Source organism: Neoarius graeffei, chromosome 19 (assembly GCF_027579695.1).
Source record: "Neoarius graeffei isolate fNeoGra1 chromosome 19, fNeoGra1.pri, whole genome shotgun sequence".
Lineage (NCBI taxonomy): Eukaryota > Metazoa > Chordata > Actinopteri > Siluriformes > Ariidae > Neoarius > Neoarius graeffei.
In genome coordinates, this window is record NC_083587.1 from 51,462,201 (window position 1) to 51,488,369 (window position 26,169).

The window sequence follows — 26,169 nt, forward strand, 5'->3', positions numbered from 1 at the left end:
CTACTTCATACGTTTTGAGTCAGCGGTGTTGAGTCTGTGTGTGTTAGGGTAGCAGCATAAATGGAAAAAGATAAAAACAGACTCAACTAGAAGGGCATTCGGGAGAGTGCATACTTCCACCGAACTTCATATTAGAATATCCTGGATCCACATACATAACCGGGCGGCACGGTGGTGTAGTGGTTAGCGCTGTCGCCTCACAGCAAGAAGGTCCTGGGTTCGAGCCCCGGGGCCGGCGAAGGCCTTTCTGTGTGGAGTTTGCATGTTCTCCCCGTGTCCGCGTGGGTTTCCTCCGGGTGCTCCGGTTTCCCCCACAGTCCAAAGACATGCAGGTTAGGTTAACTGGTGACTCTAAATTGACCGTAGGTGTGAATGTGAGTGTGAATGGTTGTCTGTGTCTATGTGTCAGCCCTGTGATGACCTGGCGACTTGTCCATGGTGTACCCCGCCTTTCGCCCGTAGTCAGCTGGGATAGGCTCCAGCTTGCCTGTGACCCTGTAGAAGGATAAAGCGGCTAGAGATAATGAGATGAGATGAGATGAGACATACATAACCAGATTTGGATCAAAATCTAATCAATTGTTCCTTGGCCCATGGCTCGCCTTTCCTCAAAATTTCATCAAAATTTGTTCACTACTTTTTGAGTTACGGTTGGGAACAGACACGCACACAAAAATCCTGGATCAGTATGCGTATCTGGATCCTGGATCCATATACATATTCGGATTTGCATCAAAATCTAATATTTGGTTCCTTTGGTCCATGGCCTATCTTTCCTCAAAATCTTCAACTTCATCAAAATCTGTTCACTACTTTTGAGTTACATTGGGAACAAACAGACAAACAAACAAATGGAAGTGAAAACATAACCTCCTCCAACAAAGTTGTTGGTGGTAACAAGATTATCAGGAAGGCAGGTTCAGTTCTGGGGCTCAGAATAAACTCATACCCCCTTTCCACCAACGTGAACCAGGTGCTAGTTCTGGGCTGGTGTGAGTCCTGGTTCAACTTGCAAACTTTCTAAGAACCAGTTTGCTTTTCCATAGGCTAGAGAGCCACATCATTATGTCACTGTATACGTCTCTGCTTTCCCAGCCACTAGCCCCGCTAGTCCCTGCCACTTTGCCAGCCAACCGCTAGCCTGCCCTGCTCGCGCCAAGCACAACAACAATGTCTGACTATATCGTCTCTTCTTCTGCGGATTAATCAGACTAGACACTACACTAGATCTGTTTTTTTATGTCAATCACAAAGCTTTAGCTAGCCTTGTTGGTCATGATAATCCTGCTCCCGGCTCCGATATAAGTGGTTCTTGGTTCTAGACCAGCAAAGAGTTGGTGGAACCAGTTTTCCTGGTCGAGAGCCAGTTCTTTGGCTGTAGAAACACAAAGAACTGGTTCGAGATTAGGCAACAGCTCTGAACCAGCCCTGGAACTGCCTTGGTGGAAAGGGGGGGGTATCAGTGGAGTTGGTGATTGAAAGGAGAATTCTAGATAAACTCTTAATCACCAGCACTGAACTCACTCATACCTTGCTCTGAAGTTTACAATGAGCAACAGGTTCATTCCGCTTTTCACAGGTCTGGCAGCTATCAGACTATATAACTCTTACATTAGATCATCAGCTTATCTCTTCTATTACTTTTTTATCTGCACTGATTCTTGCACTTTCCTCAGCCCAAGGCTGCACAAAGACATTTTTTGCACAGTGTTATAACATGCGCATATCTTGCACATATATCTATAGTTTTAGTACATACAATATACATAAAGTGTATTTAGATACATCTGTTTTTTACATTTTCTCTACCTTTTAATACATTTTGTATCACTGTTTTATGTTTTGTTTATGCTTTAACTAACCTTCTACTGCTATACTGTCTTTTGTCTGGTCCTATTTCATCTATTCTCTCTTCATGTCTGCTGAAGAGAGAAACATTAGAATTTCCCACCTGGGATAAATAAATTCTTATCTTATCTTATCTAATATAGCGCACTATGCAACAGACTCATTCACACACACACTCATTCACACCTACGGGCAACTTTAGCTCGGAGGTGTCAAAAAAAACATACCAGTAGGTGAACTGGTTACTCTAAATTGCTTGTAGGTGTGAGTGTGTGTCTGCATGGCACCCTGTGATATCCCATCCTAGGTAAAGATGAATGAATGAATAATTAAGCTGACTCCTGACAGACTCTGTTACTTCATTGATTTGGGTGTATGTTTTGGGTCATTGTTGTGCTAAAAAGTGAAATTTCTTTTCACCTTCAGCTTACTAGCAGATGCCTGAAGGTTCTGCACTAAAATCGGCTGGTATTTGTAGCTTTTCATGACACCCCCCCCCCCACCCACACCTCCTTGATAAAAGCCAAAGCAGCCCTAAAGCATTATGCTGCCACCACCATGTTTCATCTTGGTTATGGTGTTCTTTTGGTGACGTGGTTTTTTGCACCAATAATACCTTTTGGAATTATTATACCTTTTGCAATTGGTTTCCTCAGATCTTAACACATTTCCCACATGGTTTAGGGTGATTTAGTTGGGCTTGGATGCTTTTCGTGAGAAAGGGCTTCCATCTAGCCACCCTACCCCATAGCCCAGACATGTGCAGAATGCGAGAGATTGTTGTCACATGCAGAGAGTAATGCTACATTCCTACAGCTCCTTTAATGTTGCTGTAGGTCTCTTGGTTAGTTTTTTCATGTCCTTTTGTCAATTTTGGAGGGACGTCCTGTTCTTGGTATCGTCACTGTGGTGCACCAGTTTTTCCACTTCTTGATGATGGCTTTCACTGCATTCCATGGTACATCTAATGTTGTGGAAATTCTTTTCTACCCCTCTCCTGATCTGTATCTTTCAACAAGTGAGATACCATACATACTTTGTAAGCTTTTTGAGGACCATGGTTTCAGCAGTCAACTTCAACCAAGAAGACGTCAAGAAAATCCTACAGAAACGGCTGGTCTTTTTGGGGGTTAATCATTGGTGACAGCTGTACGATAATTACTTTTGAACATGAGATTGAAGATGAGTGGTTCATTTTAATGTGGGTGTGTATATTTGTTATATCCACTGTATAAAGGCTGATGATGACATGATAGTTGAAACGGAGCACCAGCTGGCTACGTGTGGAAAGTGTGTAGCCTTGTGGGATTTCCTTATGTAAGATCCAACAGGTGGATGGATTCAAAGGCTCTGTTACATGAGCCTACTTAGCATGCGCCTGGTGGCTTGTTGGCTTGATCCCTTTTCCTGCCTTCTATAAAACACACACTCAGCCACTGCCAAGCAGAAGTGAGCAGGAGGAAGAAACTGAAAGAAGACTTTTGCCCTTGACTACAGCATAATTTGTGTAAATACTGCAGCCTTGGTGCAGATTCTATGACCTGCTGTGCAATAAACAAGATCCAGTACATGCACACGTACAAGTACATACCTCTTTCAAATTTGAGCCGCTGGTAGAACTTGACTTGATCACCAGAGGCAAAGGAGGCGATCTGTGTGCACAAGGAAATTAAAATGATAATTAAATGGTAACTATAGCAGCATAGTTCTGGGGCTGAAAAACAAACTCTTAAGTTGCACAAGCCATAACAACCTGAGGAGTGTGTTGCTGTGTCGCTTTGAACGTTGGAAAGAATAACATATATGACAGCACAAAAACAGGATGAGCTATCTAACGCACACACCCCAAATGTTATCAATGATTAGCCATTTACACAATGCTTGGTTTGAATGAGGTTTAAAATATCCAATTATCCTAATTGAGCTAAATATAGTTATTAGTTATACATCTGAATAAATAATAATAATAATAATAATAATAATAATAATAATAACAACAAAATACCTTGAGGTTTCAGGTCATTTACGTATGAGATATGTACATGGTCTTTGTGCATATATTTATATGTATAGGAATGTTTTAGATCTTTATGGGGAACAGATTTTCTCATGAGTATAGAATATCTGATTTTGTGGGGACATTTGGCTGGTTACTCCGAGGAAAACTGTATTTTTTCTATTAAAAAGTGCCGAAAGGAGCCCAAAAGGGAACCTTTTGGTTACCGAGGTTGGATTTCGGGTTAGATTTGGGTGTAGTATAGCATTAATTAGCTGCATATTTCAATGGAAGGTCCTCATAAGGTTAATAAGACAAGTGTGAATATGATTGTGTGTGTGTGATACCTCCGAATCCAGCAGAGCTCCAGGGCGCTTGCAGGCCACGTCAGGGCAGGTGATGGGAGTGCCAGCCCCGTCCCTTATGGCCAACTGCACATACTGACGTAAGCACTGTTAATCAGAACACAAAACACACCGTTCACACAATTCCGTCACTCAGATAACGCTGTTTTGCCTTCTCTCGTTTTGATTGAGGTGATAATGACGAACAATGTATAAATCCAGCTTTCGGCTGCTCAGAACCTGTTTTTAACCATTACTTTATCAAAGCATCCTTGCAAGTTGAAATCCTTCAATATGTTTGCACAGTGTAACCGGTTTGGAGTGCTGGAATGTTAGGTTACAGTTTAGCAGGGTGTGTATAAGTATAGAGTGAGAGTGACATGCATTGTTTTCGTCTTAGCCATGGAGTGCTCCAGGAGTAAATCATCTTGAAAAGGACTGAAAGCACAGTTGATGCACATGCATGTACTTTATTTTGGGAACAATAGATAAAGTAGATATTTAAAATGGTATATTTTTAGAGAACACGATGATCAGCCTGTGAATAATATTTATATGAAATTGGACATACTGGACAGCTTTTTTATTGGAACGCAATAATAAGGACTGTTAGGTTTGAGGTTTTATCTTCACAGACAAATCATAACCCGCTCATGCACAGATCAACAACCTCAAATGGACAATATTTTCGGTGACCCCAAGCCTCTGTGTTTTGGCTTATCCTCATTATTTCCCATCATGATTGTAAATCCATGTTCATTTATTTAAAGTCTATTGTTGCACTGAGTCAGAGTTACGTACTCAGTGTTTTTGAGCAAATAGCAGAGGTGGAACAGCTGAACTGCAGTGTGTCAGGATAGTATGTACGGTACACTTTTAACTGAAATCTACATTGTTTGAATGTGACTTGCAGTCTTCTTCTTCTTTCGGCTGCTCCTGTTTGGGGTTGCCACAGCAGATCATCCTATTTATGATCTGCATATTTGATTTGGCATAGGTTTTACCCTGGATGCCCTTCCTGACGCAACCCTCCTCAATCTATCCGGACTTGGGACCGGCATTAAGTATGCACTGGCTTGTGCAATCCTAGTGCAACCTAATCTGCATGTTTTTGAACTGTGGGGGAAACCAAAGCACCTGGAAGAAACCCACGTAGACACGGGGAGAACATGCAAACTCCACACAGAAAGGCCCTCGTCAACCATGGGGTTTGAACCCAGAACCTTCTTGCTGTGAGGCAACATGCCATTACACCACCTTGCCACCCCTGAATGTGACTTGCAGTAACAGCTCAAAAATACTGGCGCACAAATCCTGACTACATCGTTAGAGCGATATTCATAATAAGAATCTGTAAAATAAATTAATAAAATAACATAAGGAGATAATGAGTTTGACCCCATTTGTAATTCAAGTGACTCCACTGTTTGGTTTAATGAGATTCCACTTGGAGTAGAAGATGAGATGAGATGTGATGTTTTCACTTTCTCCTACTCGATAGTGAAAATGACCTGAGTCAGGGCTGCAGGACTAATCATGTTTTAATTTAGACCACTGTTTTTGGCTTCCATTATGATAATTAAACATAATGGATTCTAATACTGATGAACTGAGCTGAGTGTCCGTTATCAGTTTATTGTAACTCACAAGTTCCATGTTTATATACAGTATTTTAGAATCTCATAAAACAAAGTACATTACTGTACCTTTAGAGGTATAATGGCTTGTTACTGGGGCAGTACTCTCTAAGGTACTTATTTGTACCCTATATATACACTGCTTAGGACCATATATGTACCTTTTTGGCCTTAAAAAGGTACACATAGTTATCTTGAAGTCCAATAATGAGCCCTAGGGGTACAATAATACATTTTTAATTTCCCTGAGGGAACCCGCCCAAAGGGATCAATAAAGTTCTATCTAATCTAATCTAATCATTATTGTTGATTGTACCTTGGGGGACAGAAATGGACTCCTACTGTACCCCTATTTCTAACAGTGTAGCTCATGGGGTTTTAACTGACTGTCTGTGTTGATGGAATTGTACAATGTAGAAGAAAAGCATGTCTTTATGACTGTATTAGATAAAGAATAAAACAGTTAGGGTGTGCTGTTATAGGAAAATGATCAGTACATGCCAGAATTCTTGTACATTAATTTACCAAAATTAACTTTTTAAAAAATATTTATTAAAGTGCTAGTCTTATGAAAATGACATCACCCCTGAAAATTATACCTTATAAAACTAGACATGTTAAATAGTTTACTGTCTAAATTGTAAAGTAAAGTTTGGCTCTTTGAGTCCGCCATTACACAGATGCATTCCTGGTATCTCATCTCATCTCATCTCATCATCTCTAGCCACTTTATCCTGTTCTACAGGGTCGCAGGCAAGCTGGAGCCTATCCCAGCTGACTACGGGCGAAAGGCGGGGTACACCCTGGACAAGTCGCCAGGTCATCACAGGGCTGACACATAGACACAGACAACCATTCACACTCACATTCACACCTACGGTCAATTTAGAGTCACCAGTTAACCTAACCTGCATGTCTTTGGACTGTGGAGGAAACCGGAGCACCCGGAGGAAACCCACGCGGACAACATGCAAACTCCGCACAGAAAGGTCCTCGTCGACCACGGGGCTCGAACCCGGACCTTCTTGCTGTGAGGCGACAGCGCTAACCACTACACCACCATGCCGCCGCATTCCTGTATGTTGTTGTTAATTCAAAGGAAGTGACATTAACACTTGAAAGTTCACAGCATTTCTAGCTTCGTCTGCTTTGCAAAGTGTAGCACGTTTTTAAGGATTTTTTTTTTTATTCCAAAACATAATTAAAACCAAAGCATGCTTCTTAGGACGTGTGTCGTTCAAGGCTGTTCTAGTGTAGCCAATAAAAAAAAAAGCGGAATTTTGATCCATTATAGCCCAAAGTCGGCAGGACACTTATGTTATGAATGGGTTTGATTTGTACGGACAGGACGGTTTGGTGTCTGCTTCATACATTTTGAAAAAGATAAATTTGTGAAGCAAATTCACCTTGACGGATTTGAACGATGTCTGGTACACGGAGCAGTTCCTATGATCTGGAAACAAAAGTCAGAAGCGCCATCCCAAAGAGCTCACTGCCGCACAGTAAGTGTCAAGCTTGTGTGAGGCACTTACTTTCATTTTCAGCGCTGGAGCCAGCAGAAGTGGGTGACGCGTTGTGCCGTATGCACTGTGTGCAGCGAGCGCGCAGCAGCCAGGAACTTGTTAGGGTTAACCTCCAAAACTAAGTTGCTCATAAAACTACAACCTTTTCTGATTCTAACAGTACCAATTAAGACCATGTAGACAATTTCTATCATATTTGTTATACTTTTATCCAGTTAAATTATGTATAGTCACATTTAATGCTGTGAAGCATTCAAAATATCACTTCCATTATAACAAATATAAACAGTCAGTCCCTTACCGGCTTCTGTTTTAATAAGAGAAAAAAAAATTAGTTTTTCATGTTACTAAGAGGCGGCACGGTGGTGTAGTGGTTAGCGCTGTCGCCTCACAGCAAGAAGGTCTGGGTTCGAGCCCCGGGGTCGGCGAGGGCCTTTCTGTGTGGAGTTTGCATGCTCTCCCCGTGTCCGCGTAGGTTTCCTCCGGGTGCTCCGGTTTCCCCCACAGTCCAAAGACATGCAGGTTAGGTTAACTGGTGACTCTAAATTGACCGTAGGTGTGAATGTGAGTGTGAATGGTTGTCTGTGTCTATGTGTCAGCCCTGTGATGACCTGGCGACTTGTCCAGGGTGTACCCCGCCTTTCGCCCGTAGTCAGCTGGGATAGGCTCCAGCTTGCCTGCGACCCTGTAGAGCAGGATAAAGCGGCTAGAGATAATGAGATGAGATGTTACTAAGAAACCACAAAACACTAAACCCTCCATCCTGAAGACTTCCGGAGCCTGGAGACTCCTTCCATAAATGCGAAATAAACATCTCCTACATATCAACAATCGGATTTTTTTTTTTTACCGTTTATGCAAGTTCCTGCATGAGATGTTACTCTAGAAACGATAACATATTATATAAAGCTCTGAGAAGCATAAAGTCTTGCAGCCGAGACTATTTTCATAGCTACTGTTTCATCAGCACCTTCTGATCAAACAGAATTGAGAATTTAAGCCTGACTGTTTAAGTCGAAAGGAGCTCCATGCTCATCTGTCTTAAAGGGCATATTCTGGATCAATTTCGTGTATTTTTTATATGAAAGTATGTCCCTTTACACACTCATCCAGAAGGGTAATTTTGCACAAGGCCATCTGTCTACAGCAGAAAAAAATAAAATAACAAAACGCGTCTGGAAAAATACCGAGGGAGTCTGGAGCCAGATTTGTGACGTCACCTGCGGAAGCGCCAGCAGGCTGCGCGAGCTTTGCACGGTTTCAGTGCACAGCCTGTGTAGACCAAGCGCTCCCATTTCTCTCTCATTGTCCAGTCTTTTGGGAAACGATGAGTACTAATCCCATCAAGATTGGCGTTGTTACACCCTCCTACGATACATCTGTTAACCATTTTAATAATTACACGATAACGTTGAAGAAATTTGCAGAAAACCACCAGGTCGTTTTCTCATAAACAAACCAGCGCTGACGTAGGATTCAGAGGGAGGCGTCCCGCAGATGACGTCACGAAAATCAGTGTTTGCCGGGAAATCCAAATGCCAAGTTTTTTCAGAGGCAGACCAGTTCGCCTCAAATGGCTTGATTTCAACTGAATTTTTCTGGTATTGCACAAGGTAAAAAAAAATTGCAGAGAATGCAGAATGTTACAGATATTTGACCAAAGTTTAATATAAAGTAGAAGAATTACATTGATCTTGCTCCTGAATTTACCCGGGATATTCCCTTTAAGTGACAGTTGCCTGCAGGGGGTGGCTTTTTTATTTAGCATCTAAAGCAAAGGAATATAGGCTTATGTACAAACATAAGCAAAGGTTTTAATTGTATGGTGTCTATAAAGGATTTCAGCCATCCAGGTCATTTTGAATGTCTAGTATTAGTGAGTCAAGGTGTTATAACCTTGTTATGTTATAAACCAAGTGGCTCCTTGCATGTCAATGTGCTTCGTATCACCACAATGTCAGTAAAGGAGTCGCTCGCATTTGCATTCAATCCAAACTCTTTCCCAGGGGCTGAATCTGAGGACGTCTAAGACTTCATGTGCTCACCTGGGTACAGAACACGCAGTCACAGGAGCGTAACGTGCTCGTCTCTGGTGCAGGACAGTCACTCAAACACAGTTTGCAATAAACTGTAGCCTCTGCTGTCTGGATGGAGGAGTCTGAGACATCGGCCATGCTGCTGCTGCTGTAATTCAGTCCCTCAGCTTGAGAAATAATGGAGTGATGTCCTCCATTTTCCTGAAGGACACAGAACGAGAGAAAGTATGAGTATGAATGAGGCTTGGACAGCAGTCAGATTTGTATTTTGTGGAAATTATAGATCACCTTTAACTGTTTAAACAAAAAAGGAAAACTCCACCCTGAATCACTTGCATATTAATCTTTATCATTAACACGTGATCTTCCCTCGCGTTCAAGAGTCATTTTGTAATGAAATTCTGCCTTTTGGTTACTTTCATTTTGGCTCATGCTTGACATGCCATTTGACTACCTGCCATTTGTTAGCGCTGCTAGTGCAATTTAGCCCAAACTGCATCTCTAACTAAATAGAATGATGCAGCAGCGCTTTAGTCCTTTAGTCTATCCAACCCTCTCACGTCCTCATCTGCAGATCAGCTTCCAAATCTTCACCATTTGTGCTGATCCTACCTGACATCTCGTAGAGAGATCAATAACTAGCCGAACACACTCTCTCACTCAGTGAAACTGTGACGTCATGTCAGTGAAGTCTGACCATTATCCCTAGAATATTTTATCCTGTTAAACAGGACTGTAAGTGCACTAGATATTACACTGCATTCCAGGCATTTAGCAGACACTTGTATCTAGTGTGACGTACAACATATCCAGGGCAGCCTGGGGAGCAGTTGGAGATTCGGTGCCTTGCTCAAGGGCATTTCAACCATTCCTGCTGGGCCAGGAAATCGAACCAGCAACCTTTTGGTCCCCAAGCTGCTTCTCTAACCATTAGGCCATGGCTTCCCCACGGATAAGGATATGAATAAGTACATAAGACATTTTGCTTGGATGGAATATTGCCATCAAACCAATTTTGGCCACAACTGCCGAATCAGTAGATCATATTTCATGCAGCTAAAACATGTCTTGTTGACTGACATGAAACAGATCTGGCACATGATGCGAGAACACAATTTGCCCAAAGCATATAGTGGTCATTACTGTGGCATTTTGCACCACTTGAAAACAGGAAAAGACAGCTCAGATCTGTATCAATGTATCAGTCAGAGCTCTGTACTGGTATTGTGCTGAAGATAATAAAAATGGGATCAATGAGTCACTAAAGTTGACTAGCTGACAATGACACTGATACTGTAACAGGAAAGACTAAAGAAGCTAAGGACAGTAAAGTGATAGATAGAGATAGATAGATAGATAGATAGATAGATAGATAGATAGATAGATAGATAGATAGATAGATAGATAGATAGATAGATAGATAGATAGATCAAACATTAGAGTGTTTCTTTTTTTCAGAAATACGGTAGAGACTACAGATCACGGGCGATTGCTCTAGGACAACGAGGGAGGCTCAGCCTCCTCTAAAAATGACGAACATCGTGTAGGATGAATTGCGCTAGGCTTATGTTATAGCCGACCTTATAACATTGCTATTTCAGATCCAGAATCATAGAAATATATGTGCTTAACCCAACTACAGTGCGAAATCATTCCATTATAACTTTCCCCAGTTCACCTAATGTGCGCGTGAGTTTTTCCCCCTCGTGACAGCGCGATGCAGCCCAGCCTCAGTGGACTTCAATGGCATTTGGGAGCTATGCGCTTTTCAATCTCAAAATGCAAGACGATTATTGGACAAATACTACGAAAACGCCCGCCCCACAGACTCCCAGCCTCAGTGGACTTCAATGGCATTTGGGAGCGATGCACTTTTCAATCTCAAAATGCAAGACGGTTATTGGACAAATACTGCGAAAATGCCCGCCCACGGACTCCGAGCCTCACAGTGGGAGGGACATGGCAGTTTCCACGAGGAGACTGGTGATTGGTGAAAGTGGCCGGATATTTTCTTTGATTGACAGCTCGTTTCAAATATAGACAGGCAGCGGTGAATTTCAGTTCAGTCCCATGCGGATTCGCAAGTGCTGTGGTGTATTGTAAGAGATCAGCTTACATTTCGATTTCATTCATTACATACGGTTTCTACCAGCTTTTTTAGTTTGTATATATTTTCATTGTAAATAGAGTGTAAATATAGTGTTGTCAAGTTTGCTATCTTAGTTCCAGAAATTTCGTTTATTTGAGTGACTGAACTTGAACTTGAGGGGGCTAGTCAGCTAGCAAGAAAGCTGCGCACGGATGCCAAGCATTGCTGATTTAATTTTGGCGAAGCCATTTGCCAGTCTTCCTTTCGAGGAAAAAATTAAAATTAAAGAGCAGGGTAGACCAACGCCTCAAATTGACTTGGTGAAAAAGGTAGGGAATAATACTTGCTCCTTTCAGCTCTCCTGGTACGAGAAAGTGAATTGGCTAACAGCAAGTGACCCACATCAACAACAGTAAATAGGCTACTTTAGTAATATGTCATGGATGGACCAAAAATATAGAATCAATTTAAAATGTTTATGCTGAGTATATTATATTGGAATATATATTTTTCTGGATATGAATTAAACACAGCTACAATTTGGAAAACATTTTTAAACAAAAACACAGCCGAGAACATTTCACACTACAGACCTGGATTAAAAGTGAAGGGTTATCAAAATTGTCAATAAAACATTTCTCAGTCAAAATAAGTAAAATATAGGGAAAGTGTCATTGAATGAAATGTGTGGTACCCAGCTCTATGTTTGGCTCCCCAAGGTCAGTGCTTGTGCCTATTCCAGAACACTCTGCTGTTACTGCTGAGGTTCCTGACAAAGAGCTGCTTTCAATAATGATCAATTTTTAAACAACATGCCACAATTTTAAAATATAAAATGTTAAAATATACCCCCCCAACATCATGTATATTGGACAGTAGGCTAATGGGCCAAAAGAACCTGTTATTTCACAGTTTGTGACCCTGCCAACAATCAGCCAGATCAGAGGCAAGAGTATGGGCAAAATTGATGTGTTTTTTCTTTTTTCTTTTAAAATCTGGAAATATCGTAACCGACCAGCCTCCCCTGTTTGAAAGACTACCAGCCGCCACTGCTACAGATTGAGCAGTATAGTAAGGATACTATGTACAAAATTTACCTATTTATGACTTAAAAACTGGATATTCTTTTATTTGACCTTATAAAATTGCTAGCATTAATCCCTTCTAGTCTCAGCTTGTTATTCATATGTATTATCTATTTTAAAGCATATTATTCAGTAGCTAGAATGAAACGTGTGTATTTACAAGGGTGAGGAATGTAAATCCAGACCTGTGGACTTCTGGGATTATAAAGGGCTTAAACAGGGATTTAATGATGTCATTCTTCGTTCCATCTGGCCACAGCACCAGATTTCCTTCTTATCTAATGAACTGAATGCTGAAATCAGGTGGTGTTGTTGCAGAAACAAATATATGTGGCCCACACACTAAGCAGGTTGGACTTCCCTCATGACCATCATATGGCTGTTTTGCCACCTTTCCTTTAAAAAAAACAAACACAGACATATGCACAGGTTCTAAGAAAGTAAGTGTGCACCAAAAAAATGGTGTTTGTACAATAAGGCTGCTGGGCCATAGAAGGTTCACGCTGCACGCTGCATGCTGCACGCTACACGTTCACGTGAAGAACCGGACCCTGGGCCATTAAACTTCATGCTTGGATGTTCACGTGTTGCGTCTGTTCTACTTTGACCGAGTAACCAACAATACGGACTCTTCGGATGACGACGATTGCCTCATTCTGCTTTTACTGAGACAGAGGAAGAGAAAAAGGAACAGAATTTGGAGCCGAGAACACTTCCTTCTGAGAGAAACCCGTGGTGAATTTCACCGAACATTCTATAATCTGCTTGACAATCCCGATGAAGAACTATTTTTCAATTATACCATTCAATTATATTTTTTCTGAAGTTTTCCCCTGAAAGCATAGAGTTATCTCCCTAGACCCGTTCTGATTGGCTGGCGCGGTGGTGACCGCATGCATTGACTGGAATTTCCATCTTCACGCCTAGAAAAAAGTGTGCATGTTCATTTCACGCTTCACGCGTGAAGTGTGCAGCGTGCAACGTGAACGCCGTTCTATGGCCCAGAGCAAGTCATGCTACGTTTGTCCACTTTTCTTTACACGCGTGTAGTGTGCAGCATGCAGCGTGCAGCGTGAACCTTCTATGGCCCAGCTGCCTAATGGCCAGCACAGAAAGGACATTAGGCAAACAGGATCCTAAATTTGTTCTTCTGCTACAAAACAGGAACCAATTAAACGTGACCTCATGCAGAGATGGAGAAATCTGTCAAGTGAAGGAAGTTAAATAGCCAGTAATTAAAATGTGCAAAAATGTAGAACTGGAAGTTGCACAATGCTGGTTGCTCTCAAAGTCCTGTAAGATGAAGAAAACTTCACCCTGAAGCAAATAAAATACGTTTATATCATAATATTTGTGATGTTCGAAGCGATTCCAGTGCTAATTTGTTGGTTGGTGCTGTATTTTTGTGATGTAAGAAGTTAGCATTTAGGTGTACACATGCTCAAAGATAAAGGATTTCGGTATTAGCTCCTAAAAGCAAAAGAACAAGAGATTCTTTTCACATTCACCATTCTCCATTTTAATAAGAAATCTATCATACAAATAGTGGAGACAGCAAACGCTGGACTCAAACATCGAGAACGCTGGTCCAAAAGCTGGTCAATTTGAGCAGAGTGTACAGAGGGGAGACAGCTGGACAGACTAAAGGACTAAAGTGCTGCTGCATCAGTCATAACATTTAGTTAGAGATGAAGAAAGGGTTAAATCCTACTGGCACCACTGTATTGTCAGCAGGTATAGATTAGATTAGATCAGATTAGATCTCCTTTATTTAACCAGGGTAGTCACATTGAGGCTGTTGCCTCTTTTTCAAGTGAGCCATGGCCAAGAAAGCAGCAATAAGCTAAAACAAACAACATAAAACAGACATGCAAACAAACACAGCAACAAAGCATAGCAAAAATTAAGAGCAAAAACATAAAAGATTAAGACATGAAAACATCTCATCTCATCATCTCTAGCCGCTTTATCCTGTTCTACAGGGTCGCAGGCAAGCTGGAGCCTATCCCAGCTGACTACGGGCGAAAGGCGGGGTACACCCTGGACAAGTCGCCAGGTCATCACAGGGCTGACACATAGACACAGACAACCATTCACACTCACATTCACACCTACGCTCAATTTAGAGTCACCAGTTAACCTAACCTGCATGTCTTTGGACTGTGGGGGAAACCGGAGCACCCGGAGGAAACCCACGCGGACACGGGGAGAACATGCAAACTCCGCACAGAAAGGCCCTCGCCGGCCCCGGGGCTCGAACCCAGGACCTTCTTGCTGTGAGGCGACAGCGCTAACCACTACACCACCGTGCCGCCCACATGAAAACATGCAGGACATAATCAAAACATACAGAACATAAGCAAGATATGCATAGCTTAGAAGAATGGCAGGGCATGAGCACATCATACTGGACAACACACACAATTTGATAAGACAAGCAAAACAAAAACATACCATGCAGGGCAACAAAATACACACAACTTAAAGGGGAACAGAGGGCAATATATAGAGTAAATATAACAATAAAACACACATTAACGAACCTTATTCAAGACTTACAAAAGTTTTTTGTTCTAAGGTTGGAAAGTTATAGTGTTTTGAAAGTAGCTCGAGCAAACTATTTCCGCAGTTTGAACAGCCCGCCATGATATTAATTTTATCCAATCAGAATGCACGTTCATTTGCTCTGCGTAACACTCATGACGTATGTATGTGCCCAGTTGTGTTGGCTCATTGAGGTTGGGAATAGCACGTGTGAATCGGAAAGTAGGATGAATTGTAAGTGATCGGCTACACAATGCCACAGTGTGTTGCTTTCGGGTGTAATAACAGGACCGATGGAAAGCATAACGATCCTCCAGACGTGTCTTTTCACTCGTTTCCGCTGAAAAACACCAAGCGAGTTCGAGCTTTCTTCTCTTCTTTCGTCATCACCGGAGTCGAGAGTGCCTCTCCTAGGTTCAAACTGGTACCCTTCTAAGCCATAGCCTGCTTGCAGTGTGTCTTGCGGGATCTCTTCGTATGATTCGACAGAGCTGTCGCTTTCACTTGATGCGCCTGACGCCATGATTACACGCTTCTCTCCTAGTGCAGTGGGTAGGGCTGACGTCACGGTCTTTTAAAAATGGCGACTCTTGTGACGTTTAGCGTACCGACTATTATATTTACAATTACCAAGATATTTCATTGTTTTCTAGTATATAAATTTGATAGAATACTTAAGAATACGTTACTTTGTCACATCAGCAACTGTATATATTATATTTGGTACCCCTTTAAAAACACACAATAGATTAAAAGACAGGCAGAACACATAAATAATGTGTTGGACAAGAGACACATAGCTTAAAATACACGCAGGTTGAGACAAGCAGGACATAAACATAGTATGCTGGACAGCAAGAGAGCAGAAATTACCATAAGAAATAGGTACACAATGAAATAAGAACGCAAACAAGCACATAACAGGTAACATAGACCAAAGCTGGCATACTTACAACATAAACATAAAAGATAATGCACTGAATGTGTTCAATAGAATAGCCTTAACCTTAAAAACACTTGCATTGATATTTTAATTTGTCGGCAATGCGTAACTTAAAATCAGTCAATGGAATGAACAAATCTAACTTTAACTGTTTCTGGAGTTCATTCCAGGTTGAGGGGGCATTATACTGAAAGGCTAATTTTCCAAAATTGGTTCTTGGAGTTGGTATATTAAAAAGAATAATATTGTTTGATCTGAGGTTATATCTATTATTTGAGGACCAAGAAAACAGTGATAAATAAGATGGTAGCAAACCAATAACTGCCTTATAAATGAAAGTCAGCCAATGAAGCTGCCTGCGTACTGACAGCGGGTGACAACCAGACAGGCTGTACAGGTCACAATGGTGTATTGAATATTTAGCCCCAGTAATAAAACGTAGCGCAGAGTGATAAATTGAATCTAGAGACCGTAGCACAGACTTTGATGCATGCATATAAAGAATGTCGCCATAGTCTAATACAGAAACAAATGTATAATGGGTTCGCTGTTAGCTAATTAACAATTATTCCACGAAATCAAGTTGTACATGAGCTGATAGCGGCTATAAGCCATGTACGACGAGATTGAGTGGAATAACTGTTTTATTCGATCCACATTCACTGGATTTTGAGAAACAGAGCATTTTTATTTATTATTTTTTTTTTTTTGCAAATTCGATAAATAAAAAGTTGATACAAAAGGTCCGACAAAATCATTTCCACTTAGGCGGACTTCTTAAAAACCTATCGATGGCTGCACAAATTGACTTTAGTGTTGTTTTTGTAGAAAGTGCCATCTTGCTGTCGTGCCAAGGTATAGAATAGCTTCAGACATTTATTTAATTCTTCCGTGGACATTTCAGTTCTGTAATTTTCAAACTTCTTTGAGCTTTTGAACCAGTCTAAAAAAAAAAAAATCAACAAATTTTAATGCTAAAAGATGAAGAATGTAAACAAACCGGCGAAATGACAGGAGCAATTTGTGAAAAAATGCGATAATTCATGAAAAATTAAAAAAACAACATGTGCTCTTAGCATCAAATGCTTTCATTACATATTTTGTTGCTTTTTTGTATTTTTTGTACTAGAGGACTTGCCCCCCACTGTAACCTTAGCTGTATAGGAGAGAGGTTGAGGGCTATAGAAATGGAGATCGGCGCCGTGCGATGCGCCTTAATGGCCTGGTGAGTACTGGGATGGGAGACTGCCTGGGAAGACCAGGGCATGGCGTGGAAAGGACTTTAGACTTGTATTTTTTGGAGTTTTGTTTACAAGTAGAGTTTTTATTTCGTCCTCGGTTGGGTTCAGCAACACGCTCTGCCCTTTTGTTTTTCTCTACTTATGGTATATGAGCTGATATCCTAGTAGTAGAGTAGCCAATCAGAGCATGCAATTGCTCATATCCAGTGAAAGTGGATAGAATAATATCCATCCATCCATTATCCATAACCGCTTATCCTGTGCAGGGTCACGGGCAAGCTGGATCCTATCCCAGCTGACTATGGGTGAGAGGCGAGGTACACCCTGGACAAGTTGCCAGATCATCGCAGGGCTGACATATAGAGACAAACAACCATTCCCACTCACATTCAATTTAGAGCCACCAATTAACCTAACCTGCATGTCTTTGGACTGTGGGGGAAACCGGAGCACCCGGAGGGAGCCCACGCAGACACGGGGAGAACATGCAAACTCCACACAGAAAGGCCCTCGCCGGCCACGGGGCTCAAACCCAACCTTCTTGCTGTGAGGCGACAATGCTAACCACTACACCACTGTGCCGCCTGGAAAGAATAATCTCATCTCATCATCTCTAGCCGCTTTATCCTGTTCTACAGGGTCGCAGGCAAGCTGGAGCCTATCCCAGCTGACTACGGGCGAAAGGCGGGGTACACCCTGGACAAGTCGCCAGGTCATCACAGGGCTGACACATAGACACAGATAACCATTCACACTCACATTCACACCTACGCTCAATTTAGAGTCACCAGTTAACCTAACCTGCATGTCTTTGGACTGTGGGGGAAACCGGAGCACCCGGAGGAAACCCACGCAGACACGGGGAAAACATGCAAACTCCGCACAGAAAGGCCCTCGCTGGCCACGGGGCTCAAACCCAGGACCTTCTTGCTGTGAGGCGACAATGCTAACCACTACACCACCGTGCCTCCTGGAAAGAATAATAATAAATGTAAAAACAGTTCAACATCTCAAAGAAAGAAGTTTAAAAAAAGGTTTAGAGTTGAGAAAGACATCATGTTTGAGTGTTGACTGTAACTAAGTAAATGCTCTGTTTCTAGGACAGGTTTATTTGGAAGAAAAGTAAAGAAGGTGGTGTTTGGAGCTGAGCCTCGTCCCTGTTCACTGTCTGCAAGAAACGTTGTCTAAATAGGTATCAGCGATAATAACACAATGCCTTAATATAGAATAAATCTGGGTTATATCAGGACTTGACCACGATGAAACATCCATCCAAGAAGAAAAATATTAAGAGACCAAGCAGCTTATAATATCGTTCATAGCTTCTACACAGCTAAGTGACAGCTGAAAAGGTACAGTATACTGACAATGCGTGGAACAGAAGCACAATACACAGATTTATACACAGACACAATCATAATCAGTGTGACCAACATTAATGGCCTACATTTACAGTACCTCTGCAAGAAGCACTGATTATCGGACACACATTCCAGCGAGCTCTTACAACAGAATGGACTTTTTTTTTTACAACACATACAACATTTTTGGGGCATGAACATGCCATTAAAACACACTGATATCTCTGGTTTCGCCATCCAGTGTAAAATAATAAAACGCACTTAGAAAAGTTGCCATTAGTGTTTTCATATAAACATGTCAGCGCACCCCAGTGTCTGCTAACATGACACTGATGATGCCTTTAGGTCTGTTTACTGAAGATGTGGTGAGGGTGGAGTATCTAAGTACGTGCTGGAAACACAGGATGTAGACATTTAAGGTACGGTAACTGATATACACAGTGCCTTTAAGGGTTCAGTTAAGGACAAACCAAGAAGCCTTAAAGTGCCATTCCACCATTGGATGTATTCTTTGGCATAAAATACAATATATTTTATGACAACATGACTAGACAGAGAAATCTTTTAGCTTCAAAATGATATATCAAACATAATTTTTTTGACAACGACAAGTATATTAATTTTGCGACCAAAGTCACCTACCCTTTTAATTTCCGCGCGGTAGTGAAACGTGATGTCATCGGCAGGTTCCCCTTCTTGTGTACCACGTGTCGGTCTATTTTTAGACCAGGAAACCCCCAAAGTGAGAGTCATTTCTCCTCGTATATGGGGGCCAAAAAAATTGCGAAAAATTTTGAGTTAATCTTTCAGTTAGCTAGATTATATTAGCTTATATTAGATGGTTTTTAGATTATAGATTAATTAGATTTAGATTAATTTAGATAATTTAGATTTAGATTAATTAGATTATATTAGATGGTATTAGCTAGATTTATTGGTATTATTTTTATCGCGTTCTATCCGCCATTGCTGATAATATGTGCCACGTCACGTGGTACACAAGAAGGGGAACCTGCCGATGACATCACGTGCGGAAATTAAAAGGGTAGGTGACTTTGGTCGCAAAATTAATATACTTGTCGTTGTCAAAAAATTATGTTTGATATATCATTTTGAAGCTAAAAGATTTCTCTATCTAGTGATACCATTTATATATGTTGTCAAAATATATTGTATTTTATGCCAAAGAATGCATCCAATGGTGGAATGGCACTTTAAGGGTTCTTCCCTTCCCAGTAAGTATCTTTGCTTTTGAGGGCAAAACAAACAAAGAAGAATAAGGAAAAACGTTCATAAAATCTAATTTAACTAACTGTAGTCAGTTAGTTAGTTAAATTATGCCCTTAGGACAGAAAGAGATATATATAAACAATTTGATTTTTAGTATTAATCACATTTTTATGACAACACTTTTGAGAACTCCAAGCAATAAGACAAATGGAATGATACACTCTCATAAAAGGATGTAAAACCATGTACTTTGCACATGTCCCTTGAGTAGCCTATGTCTGGTCATTTATTTCCCAAGAAAGGTGCATGTAGTGTACTTTTTAAAAGCTTTACTCTAAAACTATTTATATATTTCCTATTTACCTTTTTAAAGCCACAGTGTATTCATGCCTCTAGGTGAAACATATTAAGGGTACAATAGATGTACCATTGAGGGCACCACCCTTGCAACAAAGAATGATAGTGTTCAGTATTATTGCTTTCTAAGAGCGCAGAAAGGGCTCCAGGACTATCTACATCCCAGTTTAACCCATGCAAATGCAGAAATAATAAAGAAAAAAAGACTATTTCTTTGATAATAAGACTCTTGAATATTTTCATGCGAGATTTACTTGACAAAGAGAGACCTAGTTACAGATTACCCATCCATCCATTATCTGTAGCCACTTATCCTGTTCTACAGGGTCACGGGCAAGCTGGAGCCTATCCCAGCTGACTAGAGGCGAGGTACACCCTGGACAAGTCACAAGGTCATCGCAGGGCTGACACATAGAGACAAACAACCATTCACACCTACGCTCAATTTAGAGTCATCAGTTAACCTAACCTGCATGTCTTTGGACTGTGGGGGAAACCGGAGCACCCGGAGGAAACCCACGCGGACACGGGGAGAACATGCAAACTCCGCACAGAAAGGCCCTCGCCAGCCACTGGGTTCAAACCCAGAACCTTCTTGCTGTGAGGTGACAGCGCTAACCACTACACCACCATGCCACTGTTAAAGATTATTATTATTAGTTTAGTTTAATAGAGCTCGTCATAAATCCATACAGAACTGATTGACAGGCGAAAATTACAGGACGGATAGTCCCAATTGACAATTTTCTCTTGCACAAATACAAAAACATAAAAATATAGATTGCTAACAAACTATAAAAATATATAAACAAATTACGTATAAAAAAAAGTTTCTAATGTCCTCTTATTAATAAAATAGATAACTGACTACGGTGGCCGGTACATAGGTAGCTTTTCAAAATATAAAATATGAAGTCGACTCTTAAATACACAGTTAGACTGGTTGCATTCTTAATGTTTGAAGAAAGGCTGTTCCCTAGTTTAACAGTTCTTGGGAAATAGGATTCCCGAAAATAGTTCTGTTTATGATTGGAAAGAGGATGGTAGATAAGCAACATCAACATTATTATTATTATTATTATTATTATCCTCATCTAGTCCCTAATCTACACTCTAAGATAAAACAGTGCTTAACTGTAGCCTGCTTTTCCTTGTTGCTAGTGTGGTACCATATATACACATCCATCCATCCATTATCTCTAGCCGCTTTATCCTGTTCTACAGGGTCGCAGGCAAGCTGGAGCCTATCCCAGCTGACTATGGGCGAAAGGCGGGGTACACCCTGGACAAGTCGCCAGGTCATCACAGGGCTGACACATAGACACAGACAACCATTCACACTCACATTCACACCTACGGTCAATTTAGAGTCACCAGTTAACCTAACCTGCATGTCTTTGGACTGTGGGGGAAACCGGAGCACCCGGAGGAAACCCACGCGGACACGGGGAGAACATGCAAACTCCGCACAGAAAGGCCCTCGCCGGCCACTGGGCTCGAACCCAGAACCTTCTTGCTGTGAGGCGACAGTGCTAACCACTACACCACCATGCCACCCTATATCATCTCATCTCATTATCTCTAGCCGCTTTATCCTGTTCTACAGGGTCGCAGGCAAGCTGGAGCCTATCCCAGCTGACTACGGGCGAAAGGCGGGGTACACCCTGGACAAGTCGCCAGGTCATCACAGGGCTGACACATAGACACAGACAACCATTCACACTCACATTCACACCTACGGTCAATTTAGAGTCACCAGTTAACCTAACCTGCATGTCTTTGGACTGTGGGGGAAACCGGAGCACCCGGAGGAAACCCATGCGGACACGGGGAGAACATGCAAACTCCACACAGAAAAGCCCTCATCGGCCACTGGGCTCGAACCCAGAACCTTCTTGCTGTGAGGCGACAGTGCTAACCACTACAACACCATGCCGCCCTATATCATCTCATCTCATTATCTCTAGCCACTTTAGGCAAGCTGGAGCCTATCCCAGCTGACTACGGGCGAAAGGCGGGGTACACCCTGGACAAGTCGCCAGGTCATCACAGGGCTGACACATAGACACAGACAACCATTCACACTCACATTCACACCTATAGGTAAAAGAGAGCAGACATACTCATGAGGGTACCACCCCAACAACAAGGAGAAGTACAGTTTATTCCCCTTTTTTTCTAAGAGTGTATGTCTGTTAAAAATCCTAAGGTCATTATAGTTTGGGTGTATGATAAAGAATACATTTATGGAGGAAACCAAAGGATTAATGCGACTATTATGACATCATGGCAGTGCGTGAGATGAGAATATTCATTCCAGCCTACGTGAATTAGTCAGTGGAGAGCGCGCGCATGTCGGTACACACGCACGCAGTCTCGCGCATGAAACGCTGTCACCGGATTATTACATAAGATGCCGCAGTCCGAGATCCCCGAAATAGCCTTAATGACGATCTCTCACACACACACATCAATTCATACAAGGCAGCATGTCAGTTGCTCCTGTGTGCGTACTCACTCACTGCAGTCTGGAGCAGGTCCTGTCCCGGTCCTGTCCCGGTGTGCCGGTCCAGTGAGCGACCCTTCTCTGCTCCGATGCCGTAAGGTGCGCTGCGTCTTCACGGATCTGCTCGCGCACCACTTCCGGCTTCTCCTCCTCCTCCTCCTCCTCTGAGCAGTTGAAACAGCCTGAGGATTATTTATCTTCTCGCTCAACAGCCTGCTCCATCTTTGTATCTCATATTAATGAGATACGATGTCACTTACTATTTCATCATAAGAATATCATTTTCTCAAAATTATGACTTAATATCTCATTATTATGATACAAGTCCATTCTATTTGTGGAGCAAGTTAACAATAGAAATTGTCATAGAAAAATAGAACTTTTTTTTACATATACATAATTATACAAAAATATACATGGTGGTGTAAGTGGTTAGCGCTGTCGCCTCACAGCAAGAAGGTCCTGGGTTCGAGCCCCGTGGCCGGTAAGGGCCTTTCTGTGCGGAGTTTGCATGTTCTCCCCGTGTCCACGTGGGTTTCCTCCGGGTGCTCCGGTTTCCCCCACAGTCCAAAGACATGCAGGTTAGGTTAACTGGTGACTCTAAATTGACCGTAGGTGTGAATGTGAGTGTGAATGGTTGTCTGTGTCTATGTGTCAGCCCTGTGATGACCTGGCGACTTGTCCAGGGTGTACCCCGCCTTTCACCCGTAGTCAACTGGGATAGGCTCCAGCTTGCCTGTGACCCTGTAGAACAGGATAAATCGGCTAGAGATAATGAGATGAGATGAGATAATGAGATGGTTTTGTGGTTAGCACTGTTGCCTCACAGCAAGAAGGTTCTGGGTTCGAGCCCCGTGGCCGGCGAGGGCCTTTCTGTGTGGAGTTTGCATGTTCTCCCCGTGTCCACGTGGGTTTCCTCCGGGTGCTCCGGTTTCCCCCACAGTCCAAAGACATGCAGGTTAGGCTAACTGGTGGCTCTAAATTGACCGTAGGTGTGAATGTGAGTGTGAATGGTAGTCTGTGTCTAAGTGTCAGCCCTGTGGCGACTTGTCCAGGGTGTACCCCGTCTTTCGCCCGTAGTCAGCTGGGATAGGCTCCAGCTTGCCTGCGACCCTGTAGAACAGGATAAATCGGCTAGAGATAACGAGATGATATATAGGGCGGCACGGTGGTTTTGTGGTTAGCACTGTTGCCTCACAGCAAGAAGGTTCTGGGTTCGAGCCCAGTGGCCGGTGAGGGCTTTTCTGTGCGGAGTTTGCATGTTCTCCCCGTGTCCGCGTGGGTTTCCTCCGGGTGCTCCGGTTTCCCCCACAGTCCAAAGACATGCAGGTTAGGTTAACTGGTGACTCTAAATTGAGCGTAGGTGTGAATGTGACTGTGAATGGTTGTCTGTGTCTATGTGTCAGCCCTGTGATGACCTGGCGACTTGTCCAGGGTGTACCCCGCCTTTCGCAACGTAATCAGCTGGGATAGGTTCCAGCTTGCCTGCGACCCTGTAGAACAGGATAAAGCGGCTAGAGATAATGAGATGAGATGAGATATGTGGCGGCACGGTGGTGTAAGTGGTTAGCATGGTCGCCTCACAGCAAGAAGGTTCTGGGTTCGAGCCCAGCGGCCGGTGGGGGCCTTTCCGTGTGGAGTTTGCATGTTCTCTCTGTGTCTGCGTGGGTTTCCTCCGGGTGCTCCGGTTTCCCCCACAGTCCAAAGGCTAATTGGTGACTCTAAATTGACCGTAGGTGTGAATGTGAGTGTGAATGGTTGTCTGTGTCTCTATGTGTCAGCCCTGCGATGACCTGGCGACTTGTCCAGGGTGTACCCCGCCTCTCACCCATAGTCAGCTGGGATAGGATCCAGCTTGCCTGCGACCCTGTAGGACAGGATAAGCGGCTACAGATAATGGATGGATATACAAAAATATATGTGGCAGCATGGTGGTGTAAGTGGTTAGCACCGTTGCCTCACAGCAAGAAGGTTCTGGGTTCGAGCTCAGCAGCCGGTGGGGGCCTTTCTGTGTGGAGTTTGCATGTTCTCCGCATGTTCTCCCCATGTCTGCGTGGGTTTCCTCCGGGTACTCCGGTTTCCCCCAAAGACATGCAGTTAGGCTGAGGTGTGTTTGAGAGAGATGCCTAACTCCCAACTGCTCCCCGGGCACTGTTAGCATGGCTGCCCACTGCTCTGGGTATGTGTGTGTGCTCATTGCTCGCATGTGTGTGTTCACTGCTTCAGATGGGTTAAATGCAGAGAGGAATTTCACAAGTGTGTGATGAATAAAGTTGTGCTTTCTTTGTTTTTAAACACTTATCCCTAATGAGCAAGCCTGAGGCAATGGTGGCAAGGAAAAACTCCCTGAGAATATATGAGGAAGAACCCTTGAGAAGAACCAGACTCAAAAGGGAACTCATCCTCATTTGGGTGAAAACAGATCACATGATTCTTAATAACTTGCTTCTATAATTGTGTCCTACAGTATATAACTTTTTTTTACATATACATAATTATACAAAAATATACATGGTGGTGTAAGTGGTTAGCACGGTCGCCTCACAGCAAGAAGGTTCTGGGTTCGAGCCCAGTGGCCGGTGAGGGCCTTTCTGTGCGGAATTTGCATGTTCTCCCCGTGTCCGCGTGGGTTTCCTCCGGGTGCTCCGGTTTCCCCCACAGTCCAAAGACATGCAGGTTAGGTTAACTGGTGACTCTAAATTGACCGTAGGTGTGAATGTGAGTGTGAATGGTTGTCTGTGTCTATGTGTCAGCCCTGTGATGACCTGGCGACTTGTCCAGGGTGTACCCCGCCTTTCGCCCGTAGTCAGCTGGGATAGGCTCCAGCTTGCCTGCGACCCTGTAGAACAGGATAAAGCGGCTAGAGATAATGAGATGAGATTTTGGTATCTATTTTGATGTTTCTGTTTGTCATTATGGACTCTAATTTCTTGAAGGTTTCCTTTGCCATTACAATTCTCCTTTTCACCTCTGAGATACAATGCCCATCTGATGTTAGCATGTATCCCAGATATTTGAATTTGCTCACTTGTTTAATAATTTCTTCTTTAATGCTTACTGTACAAGATGGAGGCTTTGCTTTCTTGGTGACAACCATGCATTCTGTTTTCTTAATGTTTAGTTCTAATCCTTTAGATTGACTTTCCTTCACCACCAAGTCAAGTAGTGTTTGCAGGGTAATTTCCGAATCTGCGATAAGAACTATGTCATCTGCAAACCTGAGATTATTAATGTTTTGTTCTCCAACTTTAACATCATCGATGCGTTCAATGTTCCTCAATATTATTTTGCCGTATAGATTGAATAGATCTGGTGACAATACACAACCTTGCCTTTCTCCTCTTCTGATTGGTATTGGTTCACTGTATTCACCCTGAATCCTAATAGTTGCCTTTTGTTCCCAGTATAGGTTCCTAAGGAGTCTAAGGT

The 26,169-nt window shown here is 42.5% G+C and overlaps 1 protein-coding gene across 1 annotated transcript in view; it reads right to left on the minus strand.

Moving 5' to 3' along the window:
* The window catches only part of LOC132867360 (uncharacterized), a 54,252-nt gene extending 31,342 nt beyond the window's left edge, over positions 1-22,910 (minus strand). Inside the window, exons 1-4 of the mRNA XM_060900232.1 lie at positions 22,753-22,910; positions 9,394-9,585; positions 4,192-4,296; positions 3,440-3,500 (exon numbers count right to left, since the gene is read on the minus strand). Of these exons, the coding sequence (XP_060756215.1) occupies positions 3,440-3,500; positions 4,192-4,296; positions 9,394-9,522 (295 nt within the window). The 5' untranslated portion in view covers positions 9,523-9,585; positions 22,753-22,910. The remainder of the gene's footprint in view (positions 1-3,439; positions 3,501-4,191; positions 4,297-9,393; positions 9,586-22,752) is intronic.
* Positions 22,911-26,169: the final 3,259 nt, after the last annotated feature.